At 38.0% G+C, this 19,244-nt stretch overlaps 2 protein-coding genes across 3 annotated transcripts in view; both read right to left on the bottom strand.

Annotated features, from left to right (window-relative positions):
• LOC131929458 (uncharacterized) overlaps positions 1–19,244 on the bottom strand; it is an 85,178-nt gene that overhangs the window by 55,593 nt on the left and 10,341 nt on the right. The window lies entirely within an intron of this gene.
• LOC131929459 (uncharacterized) lies at positions 14,377–16,857 on the bottom strand. Its single transcript, XM_059285687.1, has 3 exons — positions 16,550–16,857; positions 16,086–16,238; positions 14,377–15,484 (listed from the first exon to the last, which is right to left on the bottom strand). Exons 1-3 carry the CDS (start codon positions 16,667–16,669, stop codon positions 15,191–15,193), a joined length of 567 nt encoding a protein of 188 aa, XP_059141670.1. The 5' UTR covers positions 16,670–16,857; the 3' UTR covers positions 14,377–15,190.

Genomic DNA, 19,244 nt, shown 5'->3' with positions numbered 1-19,244 from the left:
TGTGGGCCAAAAAAATTCCCGGAATTCCTTACTGGATTTCCCGGAAAAGTAAAAAAAAACTCGAAAAAAATGCAGTTTTTTGCCCATATCTCGGCAACCAGACCACTTAGCGACTTGAAACATTTACCAATCGATTCCTGCCATAATTTCAAACAATATTGCCGAAGAAAGTTTTCAAAAATATCCTTTCGTTCGGTCACAAAAAATTAATTAAGGAAATTGCGCTTAAATTGTCACTAGACTTTTTATTAACTTGTTTAAATCTATTCCTTTTTTTTTCATTTTTATTATCGGTTCCATTTGATAAGCCTAGAAGGGTAGTAGAATAGTTATCCTCCTAGCAGGGCTTACATATATTAATCCATATTTTCCATGCGGTATCCATGCTTACACCCAAGCTGTCGAGATAAATCCCACGTGACCTGTCACCCTTACAGCTTTATTGACTTGTGAAATATATTTTCCAGAGTAAACCCACACCAGAAACTTTTCCTTGGCCAAATTAGAACGATGAGAGCTGTGTCAACTTTTAAAGAACAAACAAAAAGATTATGGATTGCAGCTGTAACGTTAACCACAGTAACGGCTAATTAAATCCGCCGTTAAATCAAAGTCGATGTAAAAATTTGAATTTATTTAGCTAATTACTGTTTTCAAACTTTCGTAAAAACGTAAAGTTTTTTTTTAAGTTGAAGTAATAAAACAAAACGACGAAAATATAATCATATTCCTTTAAGGCAGAAAAAAACCCAATAAAATCCAAGAATTGTTCTCCTCAACCATGAAGGGGGAGGGGGGCGGTAGACTTATCGTGTCGTTTGACGTAACTACTTATAACATAACTACTTCTAACATAACTACTTCTAACATAACTACTTCTAACATAACTACTTTTTACATAACTACTTCTCACATAACTACTCCCCTTTTTAACCCCAACACCGGCCGCTTTGAATTTGGACCAGTAGTTAGCAAAGTTTATTCAATATCTTTTTCTGCCCAGCGTCAAGTGATTTCTGACGTACGCTTAAAAAATGAGTGAGAAGCACTTTCTGTGCAAATATGAACATCATGAGCACACGTGTCGGTATCAGCTGGGCAGAGTGAGCACCCGGAAGTGTGGGATTGGGATGTGAATAGCCGTTAATTGAACTTTCTCTGGCTAAATCGCTGGGGTCGACATCTTAATTTCATCGATTCATTTCAACTCACTTGGCAGATTGACGTCAATATTCAATGATAATGGATGAACACACATAAGTTAAGCTGGACACATATCTGTTGGCTGGACACATATCTGTTGGCTGGACACATATCTGTTGGCTGGACACATATCTGTTGGCTGGACACATATCTGTTAGCTGGACACATATCTGATAGCTGGACACAAATTATACATCACTTATTTACTTTCCTTATTGCTGTGGACTTTGTAAAGAACATTCACTGTGAAGATCAGCTCACCGGATAGACTGATACCCACTACCTAGATATCTACCTTTGTGTTATTGAATACATGTTTTATAATATCTAATTCGATTGTGGAAATAAGATATTCTTGCCTTGTCATATGAAAGAAACTGATTGGGAAATTGGTCGAAGTTAAATGACAATATTAGACCAAAATCTATCCTGTTACAGAAAGACAGTTAAATTACAATATTAGACCAAAATCTATCCTGCTACAGAAAGACAGTTAAATTACAATATTAGACCAAAATCTATCCTGCTACAGAAAGACAGTTAAATTACAATATTAGACCAAAATCTATCCTGCTACAGAAAGACAGTTAAATTACAACATTAGACCAAAATCTATCCTGCTACAGAAAGACAGTTAAATTACAATATTAGACCAAAATCTATCCTGCTACAGAAAGACAGTTAAATTACAACATTAGACCAAAATCTATCCTGCTACAGAAAGACAGTTAAATTACAATATTAGACCAAAATCTATCCTGCTACAGAAAGACAGTTAAATTACAATATTAGACCAAAATCTATCCTGCTACAGAAAGACAGTTAAATTACAATATTAGACCAAAATCTATCCTGCTACAGAAAGACAGCTAGATATTGTGATCATAGTATAAATTGGCATAGAAACAGATCAGCTCTACTTCCCGAGAATCTATATTTTGAACAATTTTTATGTTTTACACCTTTATGAGTCGAAAAATGTAAGTTTCACATTCTGTTTTGTTTGTGTGGGTGTATGTGTGAACACAACAGCAGGAATATCGTTTCAGTCAGGTAAACAAAGTTTCATAAACAAGAAGCTTTACATAGGTTTGTCAACTTTTGAGTGATTTCCCTGTAACCATAAGCGGCATTTCAAGTCCCCCCCCCCCCATCCCCATCCCCAACCCGCTTACTTCTGTTACGAGCGTTCCATCTTGATTAGTCACGGGGGTATTTTACTCTACAGAACCATTTATCGAGCCACTTCATGTTTTTACAGCTGTTCCTAGAGACTAGCACCCCCCTACCAACCCCCTCCCCACCCGCAGGTCTTGCATTGTTCACCTAAGTCTGAGTACGTTGTCCTGCTTCTCCCTGGCGAATTCATTCATTGTTTTATTGACCCCCCCCCCCCCAGCATCTCTGTTGGGTCAGGCAATTACTTTTGTCTTTATGTTGATTTGATCATAAACTTTGATGGCCAATGGCTTAACAAAATACATACAAATTATGTATGCGTTAGTATCGGTTAAAACGGAGAAATTATGTATTTATATGTAACTATAAGTCTTGTAGCTTTTAATTGTATAAATATAGCATTAGATGGAGGGTACGTTAATGACCGAGAGGCTTATATAGGATGAACCATCCACACAAAACAATAACATGAACCATCCACACAAAACAATAACATGAACCATCCACACAAAACAATAAGATGAACCATCCACACAAAACAATAACATGAACCATCCACACAAAACACTAAGATGAACCATCCACACAAAACAATAACATGAACCATCCACACAAAACAATAATATGAACCATCCACACAAAACAATAACATGAACCATCCACACAAAACACTAAGATGAACCATCCACACAAAACAATAACATGAACCATCCACACAAAACACTAAGATGAACCATCCACACAAAACACTAAGATGAACCATCCACACAAAACTATAACATGAACCATCCACACAAAACACTAAGATGAACCATCCACACAAAACACTAAGATGAACCATCCACACAAAACAATAACATGAACCATCCACACAAAACAATAACATGAACCATCCACACAAAACAATAACATGAACCATCCACACAAAACAATAACATGAACCATCCACACAAAACAATAAGATGAACCATCCACACAAAACAATAACATGAACCATCCACACAAAACAATAACATGAACCATCCACACAAAACACTAAGATGAACCATCCACTCAGAGTTTCTTACAGGCATCTCTGTAAGAACGAAATGAAATTTATATAGAAAATATATACTTTTAACAGTGTCCGCCCCCAGAAGTAAGTCTACCACCCCCCCCCCCCCTCGAAAATTTCAAGTGCCCCCCCCCCCCCCGGAGAAAAAAGTCTGGAAGAAACACTGCATCCACAAAATCAATCAGACGAAAGTGGTACACCTATAACATCTTATGCTTGTATTAATCTCAAATTTGGAATGACCTCGGATACCGAAAGTCGTACTTTACTCTATTTACAATTCATAAAATACCAATAACGTAAGTGCTGTTTCAGTTAGGTAGACGAAATTTTATACATTGATTTCAGGTAACTGGAAATAGTACTCTACGCCATTGCTGATTTCTAAAACATATCACTTCTACCGGACCAATTTGTTTTAAACTTTTCACATAGGTCAAGACCCGATGACAATGAACAGTGATTTAAAAAGTGAATTAATTAGTTGTTCAATTAACTTTTTAAAAATTCATCAATATTTCTTCTATAAAGTACTAACTTTCCCGTTATGTTGGGCACGCGTTGTTTGCGTTTATTTTGGTGCACAATTTTTTTACTCGATTCTTTTTTTACAAGCTTTTATTTAACTCACTTCCTCTGTCGTCAGTCTGTCGACAGTCTGTCTAGACGGAAACGCAGGAGTGAAAATTCGGACAGTTCTACTTGACCGACACGATTCACAGTTGGCACGTGGGTCAAGACATGAAGACAATGCAATCTGAAACTAAATTTGACTTAATTGGATGCCTAATTGATTTTTTATGAATTAATTAAAATTTGGACCGAATTAGTAGGCATGTCTAGCCAACCACACCACACGCGTCATCAATAGCTGCGCCATCACGACCACGTAATGGCTGCGTTCAAAAACCATTGCGCGCCTACTGAACGTGATATTCAGTAGGCGCGCAATGGTTTTTAGTCATGTAACTCTATTGTAGATAAAACATGTAAAGTACTGAAAAAAAATTCATAAAAAACGTTTTAATAGCAAGCTTTTATGTAATGATGCACTAAAAAGTAGAAAATAAATTATAGACTACTATTTAAATAACTATAAAGAAAAGCGTGGGTGTCTTCCTTAACATTAGTAAAGGTATCCAATAGATACTAAAGTGACCCACGCTTTTCTTTATAGTTATTTAAATAGTAGTCTATAATTTATTTTCTACTTTTTAGTGCATCATTACATAAAAGCTTGCTATTAAAACGTTTTTTATGAATTTTTTTTATTAAATATTGGATACTTTACTAAAGATTGTGAAGAGATCCACGCTTTTCTTTCTAGATATTTAAATAATAATTTATTATTATATATTTAAAGAGAACATCTAAATTTTCCATTGTAGTGCTTTATTACATAAAAGCTTGTTATTAAAACATTTTTTTTAGCATTCTTTTTCAGTAAATTTTAATACAATATTGTTGCACACGAACTGAACATAAAAATGCGCGTATAATACTGCGGAATAATAGTAGTTTCCTATACTTTATGTAGTATTTTTTTTATTAAATTATAAATAATTAAATAGGCATCAAATTAAGTCAAATTTGATGTCCGATTGCATTGTATTCGGGTCTTGGCCCACGTGCAAAGTTTGAATCGAATCGGTCATTTAGAAGTGCTCGATATTTTGCTCGGCAGTTTCGATCTTTGACGACAGACAAACAGAAAGACAGACAGCGAAGGAAGCAAGTTAAATAAAAGTTTGTAAAATGCCACCCTCCTTGCTGTTGTATAAGAATCTTAGGTGTCCTTGACCAATCAAGTTATTGCATAGACGGTAAAGATAGTGTAGATAGTGTAGTTTATCTTAGGTGGCCTTGACCAATCAAGACATTGCCTAGACGTTAAAGATAGTGTAGTTTATCTTAGGTGTCCTTGACCAATCAAGTCATTGCCTGGACGTTAAAGATAGTGTAGATAGTGTAGTTTATCTTAGGTGTCCTTGACCAATCAAGTTATTGCCTGGACGTTAAAGATAGTGTAGATAGTGTAGTTTATCTTAGGTGGCCTTGACCAATCAAGACATTGCCTAGACGTTAAAGATAGTGTAGACAGTGTAGTTTATCTTAGGTGTCCTTGACCAATCAAGTTATTGCCTGGACGTTAAAGATAGTGTAGATAGTGTAGTTTATCTTAGGTGGCCTTGGCCAATCAAGACATTGCCTAGACGTTAAAGATAGTGTAGATAGTGTAGTTTATCTTAGGTGTCCTTGACCAATCAAGTTATTGCCTGGACGTTAAAGATAGTGTAGATAGTGTAGTTTATCTTAGGTGGCCTTGACCAATCAAGTTATTGCCTGGACGTTAAAGATAGTGTAGATAGTGTAGTTTATCTTAGGTGGCCTTGACCAATCAAGTTATTGCCTGGACGTTAAAGATAGTGTAGATAGTGTAGTTTATCTTAGGTGTCCTTGACCAATCAAGTTATTGCCTGGACGTTAAAGATAGTGTAGATAGTGTAGTTTATCTTAGGTGGCCTTGACCAATCAAGTTATTGCCTGGACGTTAAAGATAGTGTAGATAGTGTAGTTTATCTTAGGTGGCCTTGACCAATCAAGTTATTGCCTGGACGTTAAAGATAGTGTAGATAGTGTAGTTTATCTTAGGTGGCCTTGACCAATCAAGTTATTGCCTGGACGTTAAAGATAGTGTAGATAGTGTAGTTTATCTTAGGTGGCCTTGACCAATCAAGACATTGCCTAGACGTTAAAGATAGTGTAGATAGTGTAGTTTATCTTAGACCAAGCAAGTTATTGCCTAGACTAGCGACTAATGAAATTTATGATGAAGGATGTCACTGTGTCAAAAAGCTTCGAAATAAAAAAAAAAAAAAAAAAAACAAGTTGTACAACTAGCACTGGGTTCTGGTATAAATAATAGATGCACATAGTATCAATACAGCTAATCTGGGAGAAAGGTTTTTCATTCGCTGTATTGGCATTGTGTTGCAGCTATCAGCTAATTGTTGGACATGATAACCCAGAGCATCATCCCGTCCTACGCCCATCATTACAACGTATTTATTCCTGTAGTCTGTCTAAAGCCCGTCTTACGCCCATCATTACAACGTATTTATTCCTGTAGTCTGTCTAAAGCCCGTCCTACGCCCATCATCACAACGTATTTATTCCTGTAGTCTGTCTAAAGCCCGTCCTACGCCCATCATTACAACGTATTTATTCATGTAGTCTGTGTCTAAAGCCCGTCCTACGCCCATCATCACAACGTATTTATTCCTGTAGTCTGTGTCTAAAGCCCGTCCTACGCCCATCATCACAACGTATTTATTCCTGTAGTCTGTTTCCAAAGCCCGTCCTACGCCCATCATTACAACGTATTTATTCCTGTAGTCTGTGTCTAAAGCCCGTCCTACGCCCATCATCACAACGTATTTATTCCTGTAGTCTGTTTCCAAAGCCCGTCCTACGCCCATCATCACAACGTATTTATTCCTGTAGTCTGTGTCTAAAGCCCGTCCTACGCCCATCATCACAACGTATTTATTCCTGTAGTCTGTGTCTAAAGCCCGTCCTACGCCCATCATCACAACGTATTTATTCCTGTAGTCTGTTTCCAAAGCCCGTCCTACGCCCATCATTACAACGTATTTATTCCTGTAGTCTGTGTCTAAAGCCCGTCCTACGCCCATCATCACAACGTATTTATTCCTGTAGTCTGTGTCTAAAGCCCGTCCTACGCCCATCATCACAACATATTTATTCCTGTAGTCTGTTTCCAAAGCCCGTCCTGCGCCCATCATTACAACATATTTATTCCTGTAGTCTGTTTCCAAAGCCCGTCCTACGCCCATCATCACAACATATTTATTCCTGTAGTCTGTTTCCAAAGCCCGTCCTACGCCCATCATCACAACATATTTATTCCTGTAGTCTGTTTCCAAAGCCCGTCCTACGCCCATCATTACAACGTATTTATTCCTGTAGTCTGTGTCTAAAGCCCGTCCTACGCCCATCATCACAACATATTTATTCCTGTAGTCTGTGTCTAAAGCCCGTCCTACGCCCATCATTACAACGTATTTATTCCTGTAGTCTGTGTTTAAGCTTATATAGAGTTAAGCATGCATTAGATTGCCATTTTGCTAGTTAAAAATTCCTAGGTATTTTGAACCTCTACACATAACGCAAAATTGTTTTTCTAAATGCGTGTTATATTACAATAAATAGTTAAAATTTTAAGAAATGAATTAAAACTTTACAGAATAAAATAAAATGATAACAATAAAGATTTCTACCTACATAGACTAAAAAGTCTTGACGTCTTCGACGTTAGGGGTCATAGGTGCACGTTTTACAATAGCTTAAAGATTAAAATAAACAAAGACCTTTTGTCTGGCCACTAGCTGAATTGCTTTTTTCTAATGAGCTAGGAGGTTTTCAGCGCTGAAATTTTGAATCGCACACGGAATGATGGCCCTCTAAATCCTCTTAACAAAAGAACAAAACAGAAGCACCGCAGAAACTCAAGGATGCAGAGCTTTGTTTTGTGTTTTTTTTTTGACATCACGTGGTACAGATGTTATGTCCTAACTATAAAGCGGTTTGGTTAATAGTTAGCACAAGAAAAAAAAGGTTATTAAAGAATTTAACGATATCACTGGAAAGTTAATTTGTCCTCGTTTTTTGATTGTTGGACGTGTGATACAGGTCTATCCCAGAGTTTGTTGGATATGTGACAGGCCTATCCCAGAGTTTGTTGGATGTGTGACAGGCCTATCCCAGAGTTTGTTGTGTGACAGGCCTATCCCAGAGTTTGTTGGATGTGTGATACAGGTCTATCGCAGAGTTTGTTGGATGTGTGATACAGGTCTATCCCAAAGTTTGTTGTGTGACAGGTCTATCCCAGAGTTTGTTGGATGTGTGATACAGGTCTATCCCAGAGTTTGTTGGATGTGTGATACAGGCCTATCCCAAAGTTTGTTGTGTGGCATGTCTATCCCAGAGTTTGTTGGATGTGTGACAGGCCTATCCCAGAGTTCGTTGTGTGACAGGCCTATCCCAAAGTTTGTTGTGTGACAGGCCTATCCCAGAGTTTGTTGTGTGACAGGCCTATCCCAAAGTTTGTTGTGTGGCATGTCTATCCCAGAGTTCGTTGGATGTGTGACAGGCCTATCCCAGAGTTTGTTGTGTGACAGGCCTATCCCAGAGTTTGTTGGATGTGTGTGACAGGCCTATCCCAGAGTTTGTTGGATGTGTGATACAGGCCTATCCCAGAGTTCGTTGGATGTGTGATACAGGCCTATCCCAGAGTTCGTTGGATGTGTGATACAGGCCTATCCCAGAGTTTGGATGTTGATGTGACGCCCCAGTCTGTGGACCCGAACGTGACATGACTAGAGACAACCGCCACCACCACGCCACTAGAGGCTCCATTATCTAAAACAGACTCCATGGTCAGTTTAAATATCAGGACACATTTGTTTTTGTAGGCTTTGTCGTGTTTCCTTTCCACTTCTCTTCCCCCATCTCTCTGTATATATATATATATATATATATATATATATATATATATATATATATATATATATATATATATATATATATATATATATATATGTATGTAGAATGATCCCACAATCTTTTATCTGTCTAGAATGGTCCCAGAATCTTTTATCAGTCTAGAATTGTCCCATAATTTTTTATCTGTCTAGAATGGTCCCACAATCTTTGATCTGTCGAGAATGGTCCCACAATCTTTTATCTGTTTAGAATGGTCCCTTACTTTTCCAATCACTAATATCTGCAATATTTTAAAGTTTGACATAAGCGGTACGTCTCTGGTTAGTAAATGCAGATGTTTAATGCAAAAGGTTGGTGATATTTAAAAGTAGATTTTTAAGGCAAAAGTTTGGTGATATGTAAATGTCGATGTTTAAGGAAAAAGTTTGGTGATATGTAAATGTCGATGTTTAAGGAAAAAGTTTGGTGATATATTAGAGAGCCAAGAGAAGGTGTGGGACAGTAATTTAGTAAAAACAATAATGGATAGAAGTTTCAATTTTAAAAAAAATACAGGCTAAGTACTTGATTGTCAAGATAAAATATTCCATTTAAATGACAACTTAAAGCAAGATACTAAACAGCTGTGGTGAGGGGTGGGACGTTTGAGTTGGTGGCATGTTGTTTTTTTTTAATTATTATTTTTAAAAATAAATCTTGGTTGTATTTAACAAAAATAATTCAAACTAATAAAGAACTTACTCTAATAATAGGATAGTAAGGATCAAATAAATGTTGACCCTGTCTAAAGGATTGTGAATCTACAAACTAATGTTTTTAGGCACTTCTCTGTGCTGCTCAAACTTACAAATTGCTGGCGCGGGAAGAAGTTTTTAATAAAGTTTCGCCTTATAGTATCATGTTTTAGGCGGATATGTTAAAATTTCGGTCAAAAATTACAGGAATAAAGTGTTGTCTCCCTTCTCCAATTTCTCACCACTCTCACATGGATATAGACACACACACAGCTTTCTCCATCTCTCTACACACACACACACCTGAACCATGGAAGAAGAGATTTATCCATCTCTCTAGCAACACAATACTAAATCCTCTAGAGCTCACACCCACCCCCACACTTTCTCACCCCCCCCCCTCTTCTCCCTTCCCCTTCTCCGTTTGATTCACCTTATTGAAAGTTAAGGTAGGATTTAATTAGGACAGCCGTGCCGGCGAAGAAGAATATTTCTAATAGAACTAATAACCAGCTCCCCCTCCCCTCCCCTCCCCGACCCCACCGGCCATAAGATGAGTACGTCTGGCTGACGATATCTCATGGCCGAAGAAATCAATAGCAGCTGTAAATGTATGGGTGATATGATACCTCCCCACCGAGCCGGTTCTTACATTAGATTCAATGGTGCACGTAGTCTGTAGACCAGGGCTAAGATTGATAGCCAGAGTAGGACTGGGATCAGTGGTCACATGACTACAAGCCAACCAACATTTAGCTGATGAGAGAACCTTGTATTTCAGCTGGTCACACGGCTACAAGTTAGACAACCAACATTTAGCTGGTGAGAGAACCTTGTATTTCAGCTGGTCACATGACTACAAGTTAGACAACCAACATTTAGCTGGTGAGAGAACCTTGTATTTCAGCTGGTCACATGACTACAAGTTAGCCAACCAACATTTAGCTGATGAGAGAACCTTGTATTTCAGCTGGTCACATGACTACAAGTTAGGCAACCAACATTTAGCTGATGAGAGAACCTTGTATTTCAGCTGGTCACACGGCTACAAGTTAGCCAACCAACATTTAGCTGATGAGAGAACCTTGTATTTCAGCTGGTCACATGACTACAAGTTAGCCAACCAACATTTAGCTGATGAGAGAACCTTGTATTTCAGCTGGTCACATGACTACAAGTTAGGCAACCAACATTTAGCTGATGAGAGAACCTTGTATTTCAGCTGGTCACACGGCTACAAGTTAGACAACCAACATTTAGCTGATGAGAGAACCTTGTATTTCAGCTGGTCACATGACTACAAGTTAGCCAACCAACATTTAGCTGATGAGAGAACCTTGTATTTCAGCTGGTCACATGACTACAAGTTAGCCAACCAACATTTAGCTGATGAGAGAACCTTGTATATCAGCTGGTCACATGACTACAAGTTAGCCAACCAACATTTAGCTGATGAGAGAACCTTATATTTCAGCTGGTCACATGACTACAAGTTAGCCAACCAACATTTAGCTGATGAGAGAACCTTGTATTTCAGCTGGTCACATGACCGTTGACTTTATTTTCGACACCGGTAAAAAATGCTTTCAAGAACTTCTAGACTTCAGAGTTTTTATTGGAACCAATGCATATATATATATATATATATATATATATATATATATATATATATATATATATATATATATATATATATATATACACACTGCTAATCCACTGCACAACATAGGTCCAACTTAAAATCCCACATTTGGATTGAGAGACAAGACACAACCAATATAGTCACAGACCCCACACTGCAGTATGAGTAAACTTTAACTTGGAATGGTCAAGCCCAATACATGGGATGTTTATAAATCAGCAAGCCAATCAATTCTCGTTAAAGCTAATCACTAGCAGTATGAACAGAAAAAAATCATGTGGCCGAGAAAGTATAAAACATGAATGATTAGCCCGCCTAAAAGTTTCAAGCGATGTTGAGAACTGAGGCCATTATTGCTGAGCTATGTCTCCCGCCCAGCTAAGAGAAGAGCCACTCCATCAATTGTAAATAACAAACCTTGTCTAATGGACACAATGGAAAAAAATAGACAACTCTCTAATTACCTAATTAACATAAATGTCGTGCTTATTTCATTAAAGAATCTCGGAGCAAACATAATGACATAATGACCGGAGAATCGTCAAGTATTTAGATGTTTCTGAGAGCTTTATATAGCATGTTGTGATAAAGCACAATATAGCATACAGAACTCGATATAGCATACATGTTGTGATAAAGCACAATATAGCATACATTTAGCTTAAGTCATACAGCACAATGTAGCATACATTCAACTATACCACACACGCAGTGTAAATTTGTGTTACTTAGATTCAAAATAGATCTAGAATCTATTTGTGGCCAACATTTCCATTGTGAGATTAAAAGATCTATTTTATTTCACACAAGTTTCTAGATAATAATCTGTGTAAAATCCTCATGCGTTTGATGAGAACATTTCCCACCAAAACAATTTGTAATTTCCTGTTGGACTAGATAGACTAGAATTTTGGTGTTGTCATTGTGGGATTTCTGTCACGGGAAGTTGACGGCGGTTGCTAGGTGTTTGAACAATGGCGGAGACAGCAAGGGAAACTACTCTAATCAAGTAATGGAGGCAAGAAAATATTGGAAGCCCGGCATGCTGGGAATGGTGCCGTTTTATTCAGTTGATCAGTTTAGGTGGTGGCAGTGTTTTCAAATGGGAGAGAATAATAAGGACCTCTTTAATTAGCATAGCAGAAGTTCGTCCTACTGACACAATTGATAGTTCGTCCTACTGACACAATTGATAGTTCGTCCTACTGAGACAGTTGATGACGAAAGTCTGTGCTACTGAGACAGTTGATGACGAAAGTCTGTGCTACTGAGACAGATGATAACGAAAGTCTGTGCTACTGAGACAGTTGATGACGAAAGTCTGTGTTACTGAGACAGTTGATGACGAAAGTCTGTGCTACTGAGACAGATGATAACGAAAGTCTGTGCTACTGAGACAGATAATAACGAAAGTCTGTGCTACTGAGACAGTTGATGACGAAAGTCTGTGCTACTGAGACAGATGATGACGAAAGTCTGTGCTACTGAGACAGATGATGACGAAAGTCTGTGCTACTGAGACAGATGATGACGAAGGTCTGTGCTACTGAGACAGATGATGACGAAAGTCTGTGCTACTGAGACAGATGATGACGAAAGTCTGAGACAGGTGATGACGAAAGTCTGTGCTACTGAGACAGTTGATGACGAAAGTCTGTGCTACTGACACAATTGATAAAGAAAGTCTGTGCTACTGAGACAGTTGATGACGAAAGTCTGAGACAGTTGATGACGAAAGTCTGTGCTACTGACACAATTGATAAAGAAAGTCTGTGCTACTAAGACAGATGATGACGAAAGTCTGTGCTACTGAGACAGCTGATAACGAAAGTCTGTGCTACTGAGACAGTTGATGACGAAAGTCTGTGCTACTGAGACAGTTGATGACGAAAGTCTGTGCTACTGAGACAGTTGATGACGAAAGTCTGTGCTACTGAGAAAGTTGATAACGAAAGTCTGTGCTACTGAGACAGTTGATAACGAAAGTCTGTGCTACTGAGACAGTTGATAAAGAAAGTCTGTGCTACTGAAACAGTTGATGACGAAAGTCTGTGCTACTGAGACAGTTGATGACGAAAGTCTGTGCTACTGATACAGTTGATGACGAAAGTCTGTGCTACTGAGACAGTTGATGACGAAAGTCTGTGCTACTGAGACAGTTGATGACGCTGAGGTTCGAACGCCAGCCAAGCTGAGTAGAGTTTCACGTGCCAGTTAGGTCTAGTGTGAGGTCTTACCTCAATCCGCCAGTTAGGTCTAGTGTGAGGTCTTACCTCAATCCGATTTTCTCTGGGCTGTGCTGTCTGATTTATGCTCTGATAGCATGCTAAACATAGAGATAAATCAGGGCAGCAATGTTAGACACGGTAGTTTTAAACAGTAATGGTGTATACAGACGGTAGGTAACTACATACATTCAGTGGCTCATGTAACACAACTATAAAGACACTGGGGGCGTTAAACGTTCTATAGGAACTAGACCTGGCTAGACAAGATTATAATACCATGTACCGAGTAGCGTCATATAGTAAAGGTTGCATACATCATAAAACACGAGGTAACATCAACGAGGGTGGGGATGGGGGGTCACACCATATCATAGGTTTAGTACATCATTGGCGGAGGGGTGACGCCCCAAGATAGCCGACTCAGTGACGCCACTAAGATTCCAATAAAATGTAACCCATATCTTTAGGATCAACAAGGCAAGCAGACTTTGGTTGAAGATTCCCTCCATTTCTGTATGCGCAGACGGACAAGTATTTTTTGGAAGTTTAGATGGTTGTTAGTTCAAGGAAAATGATACGCATAGACAGCTGTTGTTCTTTGCATCCGCTAGTCTAGTGAGATACTACGGCCTGTATGTCTGGAGACCTCATGCTTCTAGTTTATGTGTATTGTGTTTTGGTATCAAGTCTCAAGATTTTGGTACAATTTGAAACAATTGAACACCAAAGTATATGTTCATAATTTAATATCACTGAAAAACATTTTTAAAAGTATGTACAAAGAATACATATGTTTACAAGTGTACGCTGTTAAGTACGAATTGAATTATCACAATTTGCGTGAACAAATTAAAACACACATTGAAGTAAAAATAGAATTTATACATTTAAAAAACAATGCACATATGTGCTTAGATCAACAAAGTCTGAATTGACTGAATTAAATAGGAAGATAACATACGATATGTCAAATAACATTCAAGTACAGTGTCGCATGTGTATGTGTTTAAAATGGTAACAAAATGACATAATCTGTAGCCTATACATGCTCTGATGTAGCCGCATCGTGCTACCACTAATGTCCTGTAGCCACATTAGACCCGACCCCACATCCCGTGTCCCTGTTTACAAACCTCCGTCAAGCAGGGATCTCTGTAATGGAACTGTCAGGCAAGGCTTTCAAACTCTGGAATGATGCATTATGTCTTACCGTTGAGCATTGACCAAGCATGACATCACCCTGACATTAAACTGATGAAACTTGAAATAAAAGCTTTGAAATCAACTGATAAATGCCAGCTCAAACTTGTCATCCGCAGTTCCTCCTCTTGAAACATTTCTGTAATATCGCGTTCTTACATTCTCATCTATTAATGAATGGAAGTTCTGAGATGAGATGATAAAAAGATTCCAGTTTTTCTACGAGCGGCTGGCCATTTATTAACAACTAAAATAGAAGGGCAGAGGAGAAGCTTTGCTGGGATAGGATGGAGATGAGTGAGTGAAATACATTCACACAACTTATTGACACCGGTAGATCCACAAGATTAAGGTTTAAATAAATAGCAGATTAGTTGTTTCTTTTAACACTTGAGCGATGATATAAATACGTTTGGATGAAGCTTTAGTGGGCGTTGAACTCCTTCACTAGTTTAGCCAGTTCTTGCATTGCCTCGTAGATTCCCTCTCCGTTTATTGCGCATGCGCCTTGCACGTACCACTTCCTGTCGCGAACATTCTTTAGCTTGAGTCTGTCAGCGACCTCGGTCGTGGCCAGGGCGCCGGGCATGTCTTGTTTGTTGGCCACCACGACCACCGGCACGCGGGCCATCTCGGGGGACTCGATGATGTCAAACAGCTCCTTACTGGCCTCGGCCATCCGGGCCACGTCAGAGCTGTCCACGATAAACAGCAGGCCCTGTTGAGTGGGGAACATGGTGGTGAGTGGGGAACATGGTGGTGAGTGGGGAACATAGTGGTGAGTGGGGGAACATGGTGGTGAGTGGGGGAACATAGTGGTGAGTGGGAGAACATAGTGGTGAGTGGGGAACATGGTGGTTAATTCATGATTAAAAATTGATAAAAATTTTGAATATATATATTTTTAATTTTCTTTTTTGGACATATATTTTTTTTAAAATCAATTCTAAAACTTGTAAACACTGAACTGTTTGGTGATTGAAATAGTTGTGATTTTTATAGGATGTGTAATAGTTCCTTCATAATCGTGTAATATAACCTGTGTATTAGTATTATGTGATGTAATATTATTCGTGTATTGGTGTAATAGAACAGGCATGGTGGTCCATGTAAGTTTACCTGTGTATTGGTGTAATAAGTTTACCTGTGTATTGGTGTAGTAAGTTTACCTGTGTATTGGTGTAGTAATTTTACCTGTGTATTGGTGTAGTAAGTTTACCTGTGTATTGGTGTAGTAAGTTTACCTGTGTATTGGTGTAATAATTTTACCTGTGTATTGGTGTAGTAAGTTTACCTGTGTATTGGTGTAGTAAGTTTACCTGTGTATTGGTGTAGTAGTGCCTCCACAGTGCTCGAATCTTCTCCTGACCGCCAACATCCCAGACCGTGAAACTGACACCTTTGACAGGTGTGACCGTCTCAACGTTAAATCCAATGGTTGGGATCGTGCACACGTTTTCATTCAACTTCACCTGAAACAAACACAGGTGGTGTGCAGATATTGCATAGATTCATTTATAAATTCATTACTTTTTAAATTAATTATTCATGTATTTATTATCTATTTTTATTAATTATTTATAATGTATTGATTGATAATTATTTATTTAAAAGTTGTCTTATTATTTTTCAATTTACAATTTATAAAGATGAAATTAATTTTTTTTTTTAAATATTACATTTTTTAAAATCTCACCGCTCTACACACCAGACCCAAATAAGTCTCCCCCCCCCCCCCTCCACACACCCCGTATTTCCTACCGACGATACAAACGCGAGTTACCTTGTATAAAATGGTTGTCTTTCCTGCCGCATCCAACCCTAACATAAGCACACGGGCGGGTTGACCACCCATCTGGAAACTCTCCAACACTTGAGCAAGTTTGGCCAGCAGAAGTCCCATTGTATCGAGTTGAGTTGACGAAATCTAATTTTTGATAATCCGACTGACGCTGTGTTTGGTGCGACCTCCTCTTGTTGATAGCTGCTGTATAGCATGAGGCTAGAAAGTCCTCATATTTATACCAAACGTTAGACTAAAGATCTGATCTGGCGTCTAGTGATGATCGCTTAAACAGCTAGCCATTTCCAACGGTACGTCTCCAACGTGGAGTTACTATAAATAGTTAGCGTGACGTCCTACTTACATTGTGGGAGTTTGGCCTAGTTTTCATTTTAGGAACTGAGGTATTTTCTATAAATAAAACGGGAATGTCCGATATAATGTGGCGCATAAAAAGAGAATGTTGTGAAGAGGACCATTTGTATTTTCTATGAATATATGAATAAATAAATAAATAAATTATATATATATATATATATATATATATATATATATATATATATATATATATATATATATATATATATATATATATATATATATAATTATTTTTATAAGCATATGTAAGTAAAGTTTCCCTTTCAAACCTGACGGTCTATCGGGCAAGTGAAGTAGAGTTCACTTATTTCTGTGACCTCGGCATATGAAGAGATAGTGTGTTCAGCACTATGCCCAGCCGCCTTTACTAATTACTTTCCCTAACGTAAGTTAGGTGGACTCAGGGACGGTCTACTGACTTGAACCCGGATTCGAACTCTAGACGGGTAAACATGTATAAACTTGAAACAGTTAAAGCTATGACAATTGATCAGACACCTCTAACAGCTTTGTTTGTAAGAGTTGAATAATCGCAGGGTTTGATCACATTTTTACTTTCTCGTATATGAAGTATAAAGGAAGTATTGTAATTGTGCAAAAATTCGAAAGCGAGATTTTCACAAATCTCGGAGATTTTCAAAAAACCTTGACGTTTTACACCTCCCTGGGTCGAAATAAACCGGGAGTGATCTCCCCTAAACAATCTCGAATATTCTTATATAACACTACGGAGGTTCGCAACACGGGATATGGACATGATTTTTAATCCATTTAAATTACTTAAACTTTTTAAAATAGAGTAGAATCTCGTAGAAAAAAAGAACTGCGCACCAAGTAAACGCCAAATAAAAAGTGCTTAATAGTGCGGAATATTATTAGTACTTTATAAATTTACATGAGGAATCGGAAATAGCGTAACTTACTACTTGTGGTCAATGGAAATAACTCAAAAATTGGCAGAAGGCAAAAAATTAGATCTTTTGCTTAGATGTGAAAAGCTATAGGCTTTTGAAAAATTGAAAGTAGAATAAGTTCCATTTCCGTTTACCGGAAGTCGCTGAAAAGTTGATATAGAAGTACACATTTTAAATAATACGTATGTATGAAATTTCATCAACCTAGCTTTAACGGTACTCAAGTTTGGGTACCATAACAAGAATACCAAGCCTAAAGTTTAACCCAACATTCGGGTACCATGACAAGAATACCAAGTCTAAAGTTTAACCCAACATTCAGGTACCATGACAAGAATACCAAGCCTAAAGTTAAACCCAAAATTCGGGTACCATGACAAGAATACCAAGTGAACAGTTCAAGTTCTAGCTTATAAAAAAAACCTTTCGCAGACAGGACTAGTGGAGAGAACGGGAGCAAATAGAATAAATCAACAGACCATGCCAGTGGCCGACTAGTGCTTGGCTGGCTGGCATTTGACGGAAAGATCGAGAGAACTTTACTGGAGTGTTCGCAAACATTTATAGTTTGGTAGACCTGAAGCGTATGCTTGTCTCTATTCAGTGGGCCAGTGATATAAGAAACTTGATGGGAAAACAACTGTTTCAATAGGACAATTATTTTTTAAGAACATCACAACAACTTGAACATTATAAAAACGACATAACCATTAGTCTCACAAAAACCATCACAAACACACAATGACACTCGCATAAACGTCACAAAAACATAAATATTACAGCTTCATCATACAAATAAACATCACAAAAACATAAATATTGCATTACCAAACCAACATAAATATCAGAGAAACATACAGCTACACACACATAAACATCTCATTCTAAGGGACACGACCACTTCATTAACAACACCACAGTCGTATACTTATGGTAGCTAGCTAGAACACTTGTGTTGGTTAGGTTATAGAACACTTGTGGTGGTTAGGTTATAGAACACTTATGGTGGTTAGGTAATAGAACACTTGTGGTGGTTAGGTTATAGAACACTTGTGGTGGTTAGGTTATAGAACACTTGTGGTGGTTAGGTTATAGAACACTTGTGGTGGTTAGGTTATAGAACACTTATGGTGGTTAGGTTATAGAACACTTGTGGTGGTTAGGTTATAGAACACTTGTGGTGGTTAGGTTATAGAACACTTGTGGTGGTTAGGTTATAGAACACTTGTGGTGGTTAGGTTATAGAACACTTGTGGTGGTTAGGTTATAGAACACTTGTGGTGGTTAGGTTATAGAACACTTGTGGTGGTTAGGTTATAGAACACTTGTGGTGGTTAGGTTATAGAACACTTGTGGTGGTTAGGTTATAGAACACTTGTGGTGGTTAGGTTATAGAACACGTG

The sequence above is a fragment of the Physella acuta genome, unplaced genomic scaffold, assembly GCF_028476545.2.
Source record: "Physella acuta isolate Inbredline_101_S28 unplaced genomic scaffold, ASM2847654v3 ptg001631l, whole genome shotgun sequence".
Taxonomy (NCBI): Eukaryota; Metazoa; Mollusca; class Gastropoda; family Physidae; genus Physella; species Physella acuta.
The sequence above is the reverse complement of the archived record's forward strand: the minus strand, read 5'-3'. Positions and strand labels throughout refer to the sequence as shown.

Bases quoted from the DNA above. Each gene is read 5' to 3' on its own strand.
- LOC131929459 (XM_059285687.1), bottom strand. From the start codon at position 16,669: ATGGGACTTCTGCTGGCCAAACTTGCTCAAGTGTTGGAGAGTTTCCAG. The intron at 16,239-16,549 runs GTAACTCGCGTT...TGTTTGTTTCAG, and splicing joins AGACAACCATTTTATACAAG to GTGAAGTTGAATGAAAACGT. The intron at 15,485-16,085 runs GTAAACTTACTA...CCCACTCAACAG, and splicing joins ACTACTACACCAATACACAG to GGCCTGCTGTTTATCGTGGA.